Genomic DNA, 18,742 nt, shown 5'->3' with positions numbered 1-18,742 from the left:
ATCAAAATGAATGTCATTGAGACATTTTACTAGAAACAAGTGTGGGCCACGGTTTACTTCTTTCCATAGAATCCAGTTTACAATCTCGCAGTGGGCCTTATACAGGCGGAAAAAGAAGGGCAAAATGGTCCCCGAAATAGATTCCGACATCCCTCTTGCTCAGTTGTTTGAAACTGAATCTCGGCGAACGCGAGCGAGGGCTTTAGGGCTTAACTAAGTATTAGTTGTGGGCTATTAAATATAATATGTTTCATTTCGAAAAAAATGTCACATATGTTATAACATGTGTTTTGTTTATGAATTATAATATCCAGGTATAACTTCATCATCTACTCATATTACGATAAGTGAATTAGTAATATCACGCGCTACGCTAGTGAGACATTCCCAAACAATTTTTTCTTTTCTTTTTCCATTTTTTCTTGATTTAGTTTGTATAATTTATTTACTTTGTCATACAACTAAAGAGATACAGTCATAGGCCAACGTGGTCTAGCACAATGAAAATAGTCTTGATTTGCAGATTAGTAATATCAAATTTGAACCCTTATGGCACATTAACAGTGTGCGAGAACATTTTTCTCCTCCAATATCGCTTATATAAAAAAAAATAAAAAAAAATACAGTTATAGAAAACGAAACTTAGGGTCCCCTAGGACCATAGGAATCGGAAAATTCATGTCAGCCAAAATACTAGTCTTTCGATTCATTAAGTAGTGTTTGGATTTATTGGTGCTTCTTCTACCTACACATTATTGTTCTCAGAGACCACTACACTTTTCTCTTTTATTATTATTTTTTCCTTACTTCCTATTTGTCTGCACTAAATTTTTGATGTTTTTAAGTTTCAAAAGGGAGACGTACTTTTGTCTTCTTTAATTTATGTAATTTTCTACTTTTACCTTTGTAATTTTTATTTTTACATTCAGGTCAGTATGGTTAGTTGACATTAACAATTAAGGACAAGCAAGATAATTAGTCCATGCAGCTCAGAGGTCATTTTCCATCTTTAGTATATATACTGTGGGTGGGAGGAATTTTTATTGAGCTCTGAATACAATAAAGTAACACACCGCCCACATTTAATTTCTGTCTGGAATTTTCATCCTTGTTATTTGTGTTACGTTGTTTGGTTAAAGAATGAAATCCAGTTACCTCGATATATATAAACAAATATTATTAACTAACTAACCGTTATAACCCCACACTCGAGCATTACATGTATATTTTGTCAAAGTAATTTATGAATGTTTGATTTATTTTTAATTGCTAATGTAGTTAATTGGTAGATGTGGGTTAGGTCAGGTGACTATGATAGCATGTCTGCCCTTTTATACTCGAGTTCGATCTCACTTTTCATAAATTAGAGTAGTTTAAACTATGATGTTGTCACAAGAAATGTTAACTAACTGTAAATGATCACAATATTGGATTTCGAACTACAAATAACAAAAGAGAACCAAAACCAATTTCCTTTTACTTCATACCTAACAAAACAACAATAGGCCATGGCTTAAGAAAATTTTCATCCATGTTAGAACACATGTTCTGTTTATTAATATTATACTCTAAAATATAAATACATTATTCACTCATTATTATAATATATAAATTAGTAATTTATAAATTCATCTTTTCTTTTCTTTTCATTTTTCCATGATTTAGTGAGTATAATTCATTTACTTTGTCATACAACTAAAGATAAAGTCATGGAAAACGAACTTAGGGGTCCCCAGGAACATAGGCATGGGGAAATGTCAGCCACCTGATCTTGATTGGATTTATTGGGGCTTTCTACCTACACTTTATTGTCCTCAGTGATGGCTACACTACACTACACGTACACTCTTCTCTTTTAAACAAATTCCCCAACTTCCTACTTATTTTCACTAAATTTTGTGTTTTAAAAAGATAATCATAATTTTGAACTTTCTACTTTAACATTTGTAATTAGTTTTTGTTTTTGTTTTTAATCAATTCCAGATAGTTGAACATTAACAATTAAGGACAAATAAGACAATTTGGTCCATGTAGCTTAGGTCATTTTTCATTTTGATCCTTGATTCATTACACATATAATCCATAATACAATGGCATTGTAGGAGGGAGTTTCTATTAAGCTCTAAATACTACAAACAAACAACACATATTTTCTCATCGTAATTTACGAATATTTGTCAATAGGTCTAGTCCATTGGAAAAGAATCTTAACTTGCAAATCAGTGGTCTCAGGTTCGAATCCCCATAGCACATTGACCTGTGTGTGTAATAAAAACCCTCATTCCCTTCCCTAACTTTGGCAAAAAAGAAAAAAAAAATTTATGAATATTTGATTATCTTTAACTGTTAATATTAGCTAACTACATATACGGGTTAGATTAGTTAGTCAAAGCAGTGTGTTCGCCTTGCACTCCAGTTCGATCTCCCTCCCTTTAAATTAGAGTAGTTTACAGTATCACATTGTAAAAAGAAAGTTAACTAACTGTAAGACATGATCAAAAGATAAAAACTACAAAGAGTGAGGAGAAAAATGACAAAATGGGACCAAAACCATAGTTTTCCCTTTACTTCATACCTAAAAGGACAACAATAAGCCATGGATTTGAAGAAGGAAAGGGATGGGGGAGAGAGAAGGGAAGGAGTAGAGAGAAAAATATACAGTTTTTCCTATAGAAAATACATTAAAGTAAATGGGTATATATTTTTAACTTTTTATGGGTGTGTGTTGAGTAAAATGCTGGGTGTTAACAAAAGAGGGCTTGTATATCCACCCTTCAACTTGCAGCCACTGAATCTACAGCCAATGTCCCCACTAGTACCCCACCCCACTCACTATCTGATAGGAAGTTAGAATATAACACTGTCCATGGATTTACTTACCCACTAGTTTACAAGGCTTACAAGCATATTATACATATACATGCCATTTTCTTGTTGCACATTTTTCTCTCTTCATAAATTGCAAACCACCAAACATCTCCACCTCCAAGTCAAATAGGTCCCTGTCAGTCAGGGAATCCAAAGACATAACAATAAATGTAGTTGCACAAATGGGGGTGTGAACATATACACATATGCCTGCATAAATTTTTTGCCTGGTTATAAAATTATAATAATAAAAACCCTCACAACTGCAATGGATTTTCATGCCTTTGGTGGTCTGCCAAGACTTCTTCTAGAAGTAGCTATAGGTAGGTCATCAACTGATGGTTAATTGGTAATCTTTGAATTGCCAAGATGATTTGTGAGCTACCCAAAAGAAAAACCAATCAGGTGGATTATTTTTGAAAGAATTAAAATAATAATAATAATATAAGACTACCCACATGTACATTTTGTGTCATCCCTACAGACACAGAACAAGTATTGTGGAATAAATATTTCAAATTCATGTTACATTTTGAAATATTATTTTGGCCAGCAATCATTTGCTTGAGGAATATTGAGTTGAGTCCAATCTAACTGGGCAAGGAGGCTCTACTCCAAGGACGCTCTACTCCAAGGACACCTAGAGTAATGCCATTGCAAAAAAACTATTTATAGGACCCAATGGAAATTGGAATATTGGCTAATAATAGATAAGTGATAAGAATTTTAGAGCCAAATGATAGAGCAAACTGTACAAGGATGCCCTGTGCTGTGAGTCTAAATGTAGACCCATTGCCATTGAAAGCAGCTGGCATATATAATGATGATATATTTCAATTTAGAAGTGATGCTCTTAGCAAGGGTCTTGTAGTGATTAAGTATATTTACTTTTGCATCAAGGTCCTAGATTCGATTATCCTCTCCTGTAATGTCCCGTGTATAAAAAAAAATAAATAAAAGCCACGCTCCCAAATAAGAAAATTGCATGTGACTTGGAATAATCCAATTATATTTGCATACAGATCATGGGTGTCCAATCTTTCTGTAAAAATATGTACAAATACAAGACCGTCTTCAGTCTTCTTCACGAGCCTCATTTATGCTTCCCTCAATCATTATTAACATTGTGAGAGTGAAATCCAATGGGGCTTATAAAATAGACAACATATCTAACTCTTCATTAAGTGGAAGAGCAAGAGGAGCCTCTTCTGTTCCCCCAGTGGATAAAATTTATGTCACACAGGCCCTTCTTAGTGACCCCAAAAAGTAGCTTCTAGCTAGCAAGAAGAATTATAATTAAGTTTTAAGATGGGGGGTTTTGCTAGCAAGAGGAAGAGCAATTCAAGTGAGAAAGTAGATGTTGGTGGGTTGAGAGAAAAGGTGAGGAATATTCAAGAGGAAATGAGTGGGATGGTGTATGAGAGGAAGAAAGAGAGTGCAGCATATGAGAGGGACATGATGGTGTTTGCATTCAAGGAGGCTGAGTGGAAGCAAGAGAAGAAGAAGATGCGGGAGGAGGTGAAGATGTTGAGGAAGGTGGTGGAGGAGAAGGAGGAGAGAATTAGAGGGATTGAGGATGCAGGGGTAGTTTTGGGAGCTGGAAATAATAAGAGTGGTGGGGAGAAGGAATGGAAAGTGTTGTTGGCTGAGCAAATGAGGGAGGAGAGAGCAAGAAGAGATGAGACTGTGGAGAAGTGGAAGCAGCTTTATCTGGCTATTAAGATGGAGCTTGATGAACTCATTCAGAGGACACATTGTGGTATGTAAATCTCTCTCTCCCTCTCTCTGTCTCTCTCTCTCTCTCTCTCTCTCTCTCTCTCTCATGGAATTATGTATATGATGCAATTTTCGTGTTTAATTATATTTTGATGATAACCGACATCAGGATTTAGCAGTAGGTGCATGGTTCTCAATTTCTTTCTTCATCTGAAAGTAAGTGATTTTTTCTGTTCTCACCACAAGCAAAAAAGCATAAAAAGCAGAATTTTCTACATGTTCATTTTTACTGAAAGTATATTTAAGAATTTGGAATTTATGAAAAATGGAATGGCTTGATTCCTATGTATAGTTAACCAGATCTAATCTTCATAGATAACGTTTTTTCTTTCTAATCTTCCCACATGTTCATTTAAATTACATGTTCTTATAAATTCAAGCTCCCTCATACGACAAGCAATTTGGTCTGGTTGAATCGCTTGTTTAGTATGAACATATATATATATATATGTGTGTGTGTGTGTGTTGATATAATAGAGCAATGGCATTTACTGTAGAAAATGGGCTGTACTGGAGAGCAGAGGAGGAAGACACTGTGGAAGAGCTAAAGAAAGACATCAAAGCCAAAGAAGAAATGATTGCAGGCCTAAAATCCAGAATAGTTTCTATGGAGCATGAACAATACAAGAAGGAACGAGAGATTGACATATTAAGGCAAAGCTTAAGAATCATGAGCTGCAAGAAGACACTGCAGGTCACTAAGAATGTTTCTCGAGATTCACAGCCTGTGAATGTGAAACAGGCTAGAAAATTGTAATATAATTTTATTATCACGACACTGACAGTTAAGTCACTACTGTGTATGAAGTATGATGCCCAAAGCATGAGGTGCAATGGAACAAGTTAAAGATTAAAATAATTTGGCACAACTTTCACGTACTTACTTTTAGAGCTTATAGCTACAGTGATTTTGCTGAGAACATTTACCTCGTACTTGGGCGAAAGTTCGAGGCTCCCCTCTTCCTTTGGCCTCATTTGAATTATTGCTAAGAAGCTGCTAATACATGTGATGTACGGATCCTAATCGTGATTAACCAAGAAAAATACAAAGTCTTCCCAGAACCAGCCATAAGAGTAAGGGCAATCCAGCTGAGGATACATAGATGGGCTACAACCTGGTGAAATTATACAATAATAGAAGATGAATTCTATATGTGGGCTCCGCCTGAGGAGCGTCAGAGATGAATAATTTTTCAACAGGACCACAACCTTAGTGGTGTCTTATCTTCTCTTTTTGACATGTGTGTGTCTTATCTTCCTTGGGCCTAAAACTATAGGCTTCTTACTAGGCTCCAATCCAAACCCTTATTATCTTGAGGAGAGACTCCCACGAAACAGGACAACACTATTTTATCATTTCAGACCAATAATACTAAAACAGGAGAGACCAATAATACTTTCACGATTCTTTGATCACACAGTGGTTCTAATATAGTTGTATGAAATGCTATGTTTTGAACATTATTTTTCATTGTGGAGCTACCACTGTTAAGATATGAGCCAATAACCCCCTTCTTCACACATGCTCGCATGCGTAGACGGCAAATAAAATGCGCATACATACCTCTTACAACTAAGGCTTAGTATAATGGAGATAACTGTTCATATCTTGACAGCAAAAGCCACTCTCTGCCAATATTCTTAAACTCGCTTAAAGCTTTTAATACCAAGTGATATATGTCTACAGCAAAGCTTCTGTCTGTCTCTGTTCTTGTATTTGTTTCTTTATTTATGCGGTACCGCTGTTTTTGAGAAATTTCCTTCCCTCCTCTGCAATGTGGTGTCAATCCTGGCACTTGACCTTTTTTCCATTCGAAAACTAAGCTTAGTATTGCAGTGTCAAACCAAGAAAGGTGGTGTGTGCACATAAAAGGGTATGAGCTTTGTTTCGAGAGAGATGAGACAAAGATAGAGAAATTGAGAGTGACATAGGCAACATAAAAAAGTTTAAAGAAATCAAATGTAGACCATGGTTATGAAAATTGTTTGTGGGAATAGACTTGTGATATTTGTAGAAAACTATACAAACTTTGAGTTACAAATGGCTGCTGATGTTGTTCCATTTCATAAAAATCCTGTATACAATGTACAATTTGGAGAAATATATGGCACCTGACTGGAGGTATGTTGCAGGCACAATGCCTAGAAGCATTGGCAATTACGAATGTTCAAAGGCATGTTTAAGTCCTGTTGGATGCCATCCTCAGCTAATTTTTATGTTTCTTTGTTCATCTGACACTGCCCTTGCTGCTGCAACTTGGTAATTCGATCTCACATTCTGGAAAGAAGAAAACAGGTTAACAAATTACAATGAGATAAGGAGGTATTACAACAAATAGTAACTTACAACTAGAGGAATTAACAACTTACAATGAGATGAGGAGACATTACAACTCATGGAGATAATGTAAAGGGAATTAAAATAGCCCCTACTTCCCTCAAATACCAAATTGAACCACCAAAATATGACAAATTAACAAATAACATCTATAAGTTCGACCCATGAATGTACCTCTAGCAATGTGATGTAGTAAAAATCTTCCATGTGCTGCATAAGTGCAGTCCCATCTCTAATTGAACTGAATATATTAATTTCAGTCTCTAATATTTTCTCGATAAGTTCCATCTCACCCTTCATCTGTAGGATAAAATCACCCTTAGTCAAACTTCTGATAAAAAAACCAGAAAAGCTTCATCTGGAGACAAACTTTAACTCATTAAGAATGATTTTTTGAACAGTGGGAAGACTGTTAAAGAAAAACACACTGGAGCAGGCATTCAAAAGATATCTTAACATCAAATTGAATCCTACTTGACAAGAATGGTCCGTGAAAAGGAGACCTAAAAACTAGACGATTCAGATCATGACTCATGACAGCATCTTGTGGGATGGGTTACAATTTTGCTAAAATAAGGACATCTTTATTAGAGAATTATTACATATACTCCTGGTGAGATGAGATATAGCGAGGATGCAATCAACATAGCAATTTTTTAAAATTGTTTTCATAAGTTTATCTGTAAGAAGAAAATCGTTAAATGCAGCCGGGGCATTAGTCACATCATGAACATAACAAAGATAATTCATTTTAATTTCTTGGGATCTTATGACTGATTCTTTCCTGATCTTGTTTGGAATCTGGTTTTACAAATAGTAAAGAGGGACAAAGCTTCAGTTTCAATTCTGCCTTGCATCCCAAGATATAAACGCTAGAGAAAGGCTCAAGAAGAACTGATCAGACTTCGACTATAAATATGTTCTCTCTCTCTCTCTCTACTATATTAAAACATGTCAGCAGGCGTTCGAAATTGAAAACACTGATATAGATATGTGGACATATGAATGTGATATTAGACATCCATAAGCAAACATACTACCAAAAGAAAAAGATTAAATGAGGCAAAACGTACAAATTCACTGATAAGCGCATCTGGTGTGTACTCCCCAATCACATCACCCTGGTAACCATCTCCAGAAAGCTCAATATTGTCCTGGATAGAGTCATTAGCTCAGCTTTATGTAAAAATGTATTATATTTTGTATCAGTCTTTGTATTCATTCAGCAAGGATTTCAATGTGTTATAAATCACATAAATTGAACTTTGTCCAGCATTGCAGCTGAAGTATTGAAGAGATATGGAATAGGAATTCAAATTGTTGATGCCTTGTGATTTGAATTAATCAGTTCAGTCATGCAGCTTGGCAGGGAGTTTAGAGCATCCCCTGCCATGCATTTACTGGGGAAGGAACTTAAATGACTGTGAAGCATGTCAAACCTCAAAGAGAAAAGGATTTTTCCCATGGAAAATGCCAATAAACCTGTACTTAAGAATACCCTAATTGGCGCAACTTTGTTACTGTACATATATACTGGGGGAAGACATTTTGGGTATAAGGGAAAGAAGAGTGCTTTCTGATCATAAAAAAGGACCCCAAAACAATTTCACACTGCTTTCACTTTAAGATGACAAGTAGACTTTGAATTGAAGCAAATAAAGACAATTCGGCCTTTCTAAAATGTGATAATTATATATAAATATATACACACATATATGTATATGTATATATATCTGCTACGCCAACAAGTTTTAGAGGATCATGTCAATTAGCTAGAAGGACAACATTTACACTGTCCATAAAATATAAATTTAAATAGCATATACCACGTCCATCTATCAAGAAATTAAAAATCCTGAATTAGGTTTCACACAGTCAGAAGTTTAATTGGAGAATTGACAGTGAACTACCCACCAAGGCATTTCTTAGGTCTCCTGTTGCTAGGTAAACAGGTTGAGCTACATGACAGTAACCCATCAAGCGGGGGACTGTTGGTATAATGTCTCTGTGGTTTACAACTCTCCAGCTATCTTTGACTTTCTGCAGAGGTAAGTTTTGCATGTTGCATAAATATTCACCAAACAAATACGCATGTGACATCCAACACATAAACTTTCACATATTTAATAATTATTTCAACTTCATGAGGCAAATTTGAATATTACAGTGGATCTGACTTCATCATACCTGTAAATTTAAGTCTAAAGAGTTCCATATTTACTATCATAAAACTCTAACATGTATAAATTCATATATAATATACTGGTAAATATTTAGATAGATAGTGAGAGAACGAGTGAGTGGAGGAGTATTCTAATGAGTAAATTCCTTTATTGTAACACAATCCTAGATTTGAAAATTATTTTCTGCAAGACTCTGACAAGATTAGCAGCTACAGTGTAGACCAGAAATTACCCTGTTGTAAAAAACAATGAATTGTTCCAACCAAGATGACTGCAGCAGAAACAATAATGAAGCCATAGAAAAGAAAGATGAGAGGGTAATCACCCAACACTCAAATGAAGAATTAAAAGCCAAGCAATGGAGAACAGCTAAAGAATTACTATTAAAAATCTTACCTCATTATAAACTTCGGCAAATTTTTTGTTACCGACCCTAGGAGATCCGAAGTTATACATGGTCACAGAAATCACTCCGCGCCTAATACACATAGAAAATTCAATGTACAAATCAAAGCATTTGTTACAACTATAAGGATGATAGGTTTATGTTATGTTGCTAACATCTCAGGATATTCAAGTCATAAAGAAATATGTCAGGGTGGTTGTCTATCAAAGCATTTCTAGGTTTTATTTTTCTTTTGGTCAATAACTTCTACACCAAAAAGGCTTCAAAGGTGAAATAGCACGGGTGAAAAGAAACACTATTTACAGTCATAAAGGGAAGATTGGATTAGTACAAGTTAAAATCAAAGCCCAACATAACCTATGGTTAATGATTTGCCTGTGCATGAATACGAATTCTTTCACGTGCAAACTTACTATGATACGATAAAGAAGAATAATAACTTCACTGAGTAGAATATATGAACTCACTTTGCTAATTGACTTGATGAAAGTTCAAGAGCTAGGAGGGTAGATAATGCACCACCTAGACTATGACCAGTAACATAAACATGCCATTTGTGCAGCGGCTCAGCAGGATCATCACTGTTACAGAAAACCACTTAATTTTTGCTTTGACAACTGAAAAATCAAATTCCATGATGCAAATGCAAAATGGACACCAAAAGGAGAGAACCCATACTTTGAAAATCGCAAAGAATAAATGGACATCAAAATAAATAAATAATTAACATCTGGTTTACTCTAAAGGTTCCAAGATTTTATCGTTGAAAGGACTTCAGTGCGCATATATAAAGGATGCAAGTTATGTTAGTGAACCACATGCCTAATGTATTTAACTGAAGCAAACTGATTCCTAAATATTCTTTTAGATAATACCTGTCCTCTGCTGCTTGACTTGTATATAAGTAGGACAGTCGCTTCATGCTCAGAAAATAAGATTAAAAGATTAAAAAAATCAAAACTTACATATAACCAATTGCCAATTTCATGAGAGAGATGATCCTGATCCTGACAGAATCATATGCACTTAAGAAACCACTGTGAACCTGAAATAACTTAATCACCGTCAATAAATACATAAAGATTGGATTTTGTCAATAATCTGTTCATCTCGTCCATGAATGAGTTGTTTTTGCTTACTTGAACTTCTTCCTTGAAGTCTCCACCTATCCTTTCAGGATTTAGCCTAAAGAGGTATAGAATCCAACATTACAAAGTATAATACTTAACTTAATGGGCATATCTGAAATTGTGGAATATTAATTTAGACAAATCAATCAACAACCATTGAGAAACTTAGTGCAAATGAGATCGTCTAAAACCTCAACTGATTGGCAACCCAGATAAAGTGACTGGGTCAGGGGTCACCACTCCGACCGGCCGCAGTTGGACCATGACGTCATTCTCATGCATAAATTAAACAAAATTGTCTTAAAGTTATTAATGTAATAGTTAAATACAAGCTATCAGTAGCATAACAGCAAGTGTTGCTAGCCCCAACCTTTAATTCATTGTCTTCTACCTTAAGGTCTGTGGTTTGAATCCAAAATCAACTTTCAAACCATACTTTTCTGTCAGAGAATAACTATATTTGAAGGCTTTAATTGATTCATCAAACTTTGAATTATGACTCAACAGTAATGGCAGCTGCATTAACCAATGAGAGCGCCACCAAAAACAGTATATTTTGCACATTGTACATTAGAGATGATATTAAAACTCATTTGCAGTTTGAATCCAAAATCATCTTCAAACCATAATTTTCTGTCAGAGAATAACTACCAAGTTTTCTTCAACCACAACTAGTTCGAAGGTTTGCCAGTCAAACCAATGTCGGACAGTCTAACTTCCAAGTGGGTTATTAAACATAAAATGGATCCTGTACTAATCCGGATGACTTCCTGTACTAATCCGAACTTGAAACCAGACCATTCAATGTTCCAACCGGCTGGTCCAGTCTGGACACTTATTACATGCAATATGACTCCAAAGAAAATTAGGAAGAAAGATCACAAATCACTAATGTCGATCAAATAAACAAGTTATAACATGATAAGTACAAAGATGTTACCCAGCAGGAGCTAGCATTAAATCTGTTCGCAAGTCCTTCCATCTTGCCTGCAAAAATTAGAGTAGAGGTATTTTGAGCTGGAAGATACATACCTGAACCCCATATTTGCACAAAAACAAAATATAACCTACCTGTTCTGTTCCCCTGAAAGCGATAACTAATCTTTTCCGGGAAGAATCGCACCAAATTGCCACCTGCAGCTTCCTATAATTTAGTCATCCACAATATAATTCTCACAATTAATTGACAGCCTTTTGCCACATATAAGGTTTTATGATTATTCGGATTTTAGAGATGAACTATAACTAGATAAAGAAGCTCCTCGGTCCTCTCAAAAGATTAAAATCATACCTGCGTGTCTGTCGTCGCATTGTCTAAGAAACATAGTTTCTCAAATTCAGACTTTATAAAACTTGGATGCCCCATAGAAGTAGCAAGCATCGCCCAAGCCTCCATGGCACTTTCTGCAGTAGAAAAGAGTTCTTTCATCTCCTGAGCTCCCTGGGAGCTAGCAAGCTTCTCGTTGATGGGATATTTCAAGGCATCATCTTCTACATTGCTAGTATCCTCTTCTTTAATTTTGCTCCTTCCAGCAAGATTTGCTTCCTTGTTTGATTGAGATACTGCTGCAGTTAGAACCATTAATGTTCCTAAAACAGAATCAGTTTGCCTTACTAGGTCCCTTGTCGCTTCCTTAATATCTGGAAGTGAAGACTGAATCATGCTAACAGAAAGTGGGCCACTTATTTTATCATTATCAACATCTACGCCTTCTGGAGTCGCAAGCCCTGAGTCAATATAAGATGCTTCTGCTATCTTTCGTGACTGCAAACCAACTTTGTTTAATAAATCAAACCCATCCCACTTTAGTTTCTCTGGAATTGGGAGACCAAATTTCTCAACAACATTTTGATTAATTTCATTGGCAAAGTTCCTCCAAAAATTCTTATTTGATTGCCTTTCCTCACCAAGTTGTTTCACGGGTTCAGGGGCATAACCATTCTCCACACCACCATTATCTGCATTGGAATCATCTGAATTGCTCCCTTCTTTGAAGCCTGTATTATTTAAAGAAAGTTCTGCTATACCCTCCATCTGGGAAGGCACGTCTGACATACCAGCAGAATTATTAGATTTCCTAGTGCCTTCTGTGTTATTCCCATCACTACTTGAAATCAGATTCTTCAAAAGGTAGGCATTATTGAATGACTTTAACTGCCCAAAAGCATATTCCACAAATTCACGTGCTTGCACAGTGTCAGAGCCAGCAAGCATTTTTAGAGCAGGCTCAAAACCAGTTTTACGGAGAAAGTCAGAAACAAAGGGGACCCTCCTCCACCACATTTTTCCCTCGTCAATTTCATCAAAACTTTTATAGTTGACCTGAAAGCTCAACACTAGCAGTTATAACTCAAACAGAACACTACGTCAAAAGAGAAAATCAGTGTGAACATATATAATATTGCAGAGCCCAGTCCACAGACCATCACAGCAAATATAAACTTAGATGCTTAAGATTAACAATAGAATTAAAGTATCAGTAGTTGAAATAACAAAACTTCATACGAAAGAAGTTCCCAATTGAACCACACATAAACAATTTACGAAACTTACATTACAAGCAGAGAACTATTAGCAGGTAAATAAAAAGGACCATACAGGCTATAGCATAGAAGAAAACAAGAAGATTAAGCATCAATTTAAGTCACTGAAAGAACTGACAACTTGTAAGCATCCCTCTGTATAAGGAGAATGTAAAACACCCAAAATTCTGGTGATTTTTTTTTAAATAATGATAAAAATTTTCCTTTTTTTCTCTGAAAGGAAAAAGGCTACTCAAGGTTGCATTTCCTGAGAATCAAACGTTAAGAAAATGTATAAGGGAAAGGACACCCAAATGAAGGCATTCCAAGAAATAGAAGAGTCTCATTCCTTCCCAGAAATCCTCAACACATCTGAGATCTTTTGGCAAGAAAAAGACTTGAAGTGAATGGAACTTTCTCATGGTGACTTGTATTGGCATATACGCATACAAGATGAGCTATAGTAGGTTTATACAGAACACGTAGTAATTTTTTGTTATACATGAGATCCCAAATTGTAAGGTGTATTCTCACAACAACAGGAGACAATGCAACATTCTTCTTCTCTCTGGAACCATCTACCTATAGCAAAATTACATTTCACCAGGAAAACGTACCTCTAGGTGTAACTTTCCACCACCTCCCATTCCTCCCAATTCCACCAGTACATCATGCGAATTTCCTAGAAAAATACACGTGTTAATCATTTTGAAAAGTAAAATTATACAGCCTCACTAACAATAATTGATTTGATTTTTACCATCACAAAGGCCTTCCAGACTGATGCCTGCATTCCCCATTCGTTTATGTGGAGTTACTAGGTTTGCATCCCAAGCTGCTACCTAAAAATTGATGCCAGATATTAGGAAATTAGAAGCTATGAAGCAACTTGAAAATAACACTAACAGTAATTGGATAATTAACATATCATTTAATAACATTAGAAGTTGACATCTCTTCCCTCTGAAAGTATTCTTAGGCAATACAAGATCAATATGATTATTACAATAGCAAGAATAAGAACAACAATGCTGAATGCAGATAACTAAGTGCAACATATGGTTCTTCATAGGCTGGGAAAACAGAAAGCTATAAATGACCAATTAATTCTTCAGAACGTTTATTTTTTTCTCATTCTTAATCATGCTCATAAGGTCAGATGATAACAGGTCTGCATTCCGGGTAACAGGAAACTTTGGAGAACAGGATATGATTGACATCTTAAAAAGAGAGCTAACATGCCAAGAATGTAGCAGTACTTATGAAAGGAACTTAATCTTCAAGAGTAAAAAGTTAAAAACCCTCTACATCAGTAATATTGTAGATAACTGGCCCTGGAAAGAGGAGATATCCATTCACAAACAGTTATTAGAAACAAGAAAATTATTTCCCTTCACATACAGAGAGATGAAAACATTTTGTTGCGGAGTGACTGCAGTCAATTTTAAGGAAGGGGTCTTTTCAATTTTACTTCTTTTTTTTTTTTTTTTTTTTTTTCTACAACTGTTTCCTGATTTTAAACACAGAAAACTGAAGAAAATAAATGAAATTATAGGCAAGACCTTTCTGTATGGGAAGTAAAAGAGTACAGATAATGTAAGAATACATGTTGACCTGCAGATTTATGGTCGGAGGCTGCTTGATATTGAAACTGAAGTTCTCGTTCCATGTTGGCTCTTTCGTCCTGCAGCCATTACATTATTTGTAAATAAAATCAAGCTTATGAGTTGAATTAAAGCAAATGTCCATGAATTTTGTGGATCCACTGAAATTTTTATGATGATATGTTTATGTTATCTGTCATGAAGGCAACATGCAATACGTTTTAGATATCTCACATATTTAAGTTTCCATGATACTTTTCCTACATAAAGAGGCAGTCAGAAACAAAAGATTCATTATCAGCAAACAGAAATTAATCAATTAATAAGAAAGTTTTCCAACTCTACCAATTCTAACAAGCAATGACTAATATACAGGTGTGTGAAAAACGTAACTAACCATAAAAATAAAGTTGAACTTTGCACAGAATGAGAAGATGACAACAAAAAGAATTATGACATATATACAGATTGAAGAGCTATAAATTGTGTGTGTATATATACAGAGTCCGCTCCTCTACTGTTTGACTGGACGCTAGAGCGCCGCTTGTGCTTGTCAATTGATCAGCAAGCATGGCCAATCAGTTGACACTTCATTTAACGCAAAATATGCCTTTTTAGAGCTTAGGATTAGGTTTTAACTCTCGGGTTTTGGGTGTTGCTACACCTTCGAAGAGATCCAAGTAAATTTTTCATTTCAAGCGAAACAAGAGCAAGATCATTATATTAAAATCTAAGGCATCAGAAAAGTCTTTAAGCAAGCTTTGTTAGTGAACCATAAAGATTATCATTCTCTTTAATCTGTGGACAGGGATCAAAGATTTAAAATTACACATGAAAGTAAAGTCGCAAACCTTACCCCCATTTAACCTTGCTTTTGACAACTTGACCATCTAATTGCATGACCACATATGGATCACTTGTTCCCTAAAAGCACATCAAATGTCAAATAAAAAAGCAAAAACTAAAAGGAAAAAAAGAAACAAATAAGAAATGTGAATTACATGTATAAAAGAATACAGAAGCCTACAGTAGTAATTAATCACTGTAATCCGTAATGCAGAAAAGGTTGAAACGAATAACCAACCCATGGATCCATGGCAGGTAAGTTGAGGCCTTTTTTCAGTTTAACTAACAATTCGCCATCATAGATCTCACGTACAAATGACCTGCGTGCACGAAAAGCATTTTGTAACTGGCCATAAAAGTTACAAATTTTTCAGCTTATTTGTAACTTTTCCCTAGAAACATGAATCAGTATAACTGTATAACTAAATGCATACAACTAAAAATAAGAAGTATCTGATAAGGAACTGAATGCATACTCTGAAAGATACACTGTCTTACAATCTGCAGCATCAACTTCTCGCCTCCCAATATTATCCTAAACCAAAAAAATAAATAAATAAATAAATCCAACAAAAATCAAATGAATTTGAAACTAAAACGCTTAAGGTAATCCACCATCAGGATCCCAAAAAAGCTTAGTTTTCACACACTTCCTCAGTAACTAAACAAAGCTTCAGGAACCAAACACCAGTCAAGCTCACAGCTAAAGTTCTTTCCTTTTCCTCAATTTTTTAAGAAAGCAAACAATTCAATATGACCCAAAAGAAAAAGAAAAAAGGAATTTCAGTTGGGAAACATTTACAGGAGGGCTGCTATAGGCCTCGAATGCAAAACCGGCAAGAACCACGGCCAAATTGATATCAAAAGGAGGCCTTTCATTTCCTTCCTCAGCAGAAACCTTCTCAACCTCAGAACCAGCTCTGCATAAGCAGCAAAGCGAGTAAATTCCATCTCTGCCCTTCCCATTTCCTCTAAAAGTTACCCTAACTTTCCCGGAAAATGAGATGGGAAAGCGCAGTGAAAGCTTGGGGTTTTGGAGGCCGTGGAGCTTGGGGGAGAGAGAGGAGACACAGCGGTGGAATTGAAAATTGTAATGATGGGTTTGAAGAGAAGCCATGGCTGAGTTACAGTGTGGAACAAAGTGGCAGATGTGTAATTTGGTGGAGAAGGGGAGGAGATTTTCGTAGAGGTGGAGTGGTGGAGTGGTGGAGTGGCGTATGGTATCTCCCTGTTCCATGCAAGTGGAGAGGAAGCTATGAGAAGAAACTAGCAGCTATGAGAAGAAACTAACTTTAGCGGGTAGTGTCGTTACGCTTTTACAGTTTTGCCTGTCATAATCGAGTTTTTTCATTTCTTTTTCAAATTCAAAAAATAAAAATATTTTTTTATTATAAAATAACAAGGAATGATCATAAATAAAATCAAAATTGTACAACATTGGGCAGCTTATAGATCTCTTTGATGGAGGGATTCTTCAGCTCGCCATAAATTGGAGAACTCTAACAATAAAAGGGATAAAAAAGTGGAATAGGGAGTATTTGATTACAGATTTTTACATGGAATCACAAATATTTTTTGGAAAATACGCATCTTTGTTCCTGGTTCAATGTTTTATTCAACAATGCCTTTTTTTAGAAACTCATTCAAAAATACCCTCTATAAAAGCTCCCTATTAGCCACGTATCACCTTTTTATCACTATTTTTTGTCGTGCGAAATTGGTCTTTGCTCTCTCTCTAAATTATGCTCTCTTTTTTTCGCTGCTTCTTCTTCTCATCTCTGCTCTTTCTGAGATGACACCCCAAATTGCTTTTTTCTTTGCTTCTTCTTCTTCCTTGCTATGCTCTATATAAGATGAAACTCCAATTTTGTATCTCCTCTCTTTCATTGATTCTCAGTCCTAATTCTCAATTCTAATATTCTTTTCAGGAGCCCAAAGACCCATCTTCTTCATCCATACCACTAACCACCACCAACAGGTTTGGCAAACTCAATTTGTGATATTTGTTCTTGAAATGGTGGATTCGCATTAATGAACTTTAAATTTTTATTTGAAACAAAACCATTTACTTGTTTGAAACCAAACAAAAAATTTCCAAGAACGACTTGAAAAGAAAAAAGGTGATACAATGACAATAGAATACAATACCGAGGCAAGACGACGATAATAAAAAGGCAATACAATGACAATAAGAAGGCAATACAAAAACTTCATACTCCCAACTGTATAATTTTATTTCTAAGACTCACTTAAAAAAAAAGGTGATACGATGGCAATAACTTTACAATAGAAAGGCAATACAACCCCAATAAGAAGGCAATATTGTCGTATTGCCTTATTATTCTGGTCGTATTTTCTCCCTATTGTGAGTTTATTGCCGTCATATCACCTATTTTTTTGAAGCATACCTATATTTTTGAAGCATGTCTTGGAAATAAAATTAAATAAGGACCCTCTAGTTGCATTAGTTTATACTGTATAGATATTAATTTGCTAGTTTCAAAATATCAAAAGCCGATATTGAAGAGAAATTTCACAGTAAATCAATCTGAGAGTTCAATTTTTTCTTTTTCTTTTTGTGTGGGAATGTTTGCCTTTGATCTACTCTTAAGTGCTACTAAATTATGTTACTGCACACATTATCTGTCGTAGAGAATTGCTTGCTGAGTTGGAGTGTTCTTGGTAATTGCTTCACTTTTCAAACAACACTTTACATGAAGGATATTACCACCTCTCGTGAATATGTAAAAATGATCTTATATCTTATTTTTATTCAATAATATGTAAAAATTATGTGTATAGTACGTTAATTTTGTGTGTATCAAAGAAAATTTTGTAAAAAAACACGTGTATTAAATATGAAAAAATACATACGTGTACAATACGATTATTATATGTTTGCTTTTTTTTAAAACGTGTATTTTCTAAACTACTCTTTTTGATAAATGAAATTCGAGGAAATTATTTATATTTAAAATTTAAAAAAAAAAAACCAGTATAGGCACAAGACTATACTATTTATTTAAAAAGTTATAAACAAAAAACAAAAAATAGTATAGCCGGCCGGC

At 35.1% G+C, this 18,742-nt stretch overlaps 2 protein-coding genes across 6 annotated transcripts; one reads left to right on the top strand and one right to left on the bottom strand.

The window, feature by feature from the left end:
• Positions 1-3,924: 3,924 nt before the first annotated feature.
• Positions 3,925-5,527, top strand: LOC117613985. Its single transcript, XM_034342649.1, has 2 exons — positions 3,925-4,627; positions 5,142-5,527. The coding sequence occupies exons 1-2, from the start codon at positions 4,177-4,179 to the stop codon at positions 5,399-5,401; spliced, it is 711 nt and encodes a 236-aa protein (XP_034198540.1). The 5' UTR covers positions 3,925-4,176; the 3' UTR covers positions 5,402-5,527.
• Positions 5,528-6,617: 1,090 nt separating this feature from the next.
• Positions 6,618-16,874, bottom strand: LOC117614549. 5 transcript variants are annotated; one of them, XM_034343399.1, is made up of 19 exons: positions 16,477-16,874; positions 16,151-16,209; positions 15,913-15,994; positions 15,685-15,752; positions 14,839-14,908; positions 13,985-14,066; positions 13,842-13,906; positions 11,993-13,024; positions 11,773-11,835; positions 11,642-11,688; positions 10,711-10,756; positions 10,537-10,616; positions 10,039-10,152; positions 9,562-9,643; positions 9,398-9,436; positions 8,897-9,022; positions 8,056-8,136; positions 7,157-7,282; positions 6,618-6,922 (listed from the first exon to the last, which is right to left on the bottom strand). In XM_034343399.1, exons 1-19 carry the CDS (start codon positions 16,789-16,791, stop codon positions 6,848-6,850), a joined length of 2,652 nt encoding a protein of 883 aa, XP_034199290.1. In that variant the 5' UTR covers positions 16,792-16,874; the 3' UTR covers positions 6,618-6,847. The 5 variants fall into 5 exon arrangements, with proteins under 5 accessions (XP_034199290.1, XP_034199292.1, XP_034199291.1 ...); XM_034343401.1 differs by lacking the exon at positions 7,157-7,282; XM_034343400.1 differs by lacking the exon at positions 9,398-9,436.
• Between the last annotated feature and the right edge of the window lie 1,868 nt (positions 16,875-18,742).

This window comes from Prunus dulcis, chromosome 1 (assembly GCF_902201215.1).
Source record: "Prunus dulcis chromosome 1, ALMONDv2, whole genome shotgun sequence".
Taxonomy (NCBI): domain Eukaryota; kingdom Viridiplantae; phylum Streptophyta; class Magnoliopsida; order Rosales; family Rosaceae; genus Prunus; species Prunus dulcis.
The sequence above is the reverse complement of the archived record's forward strand: the minus strand, read 5'-3'. Positions and strand labels throughout refer to the sequence as shown.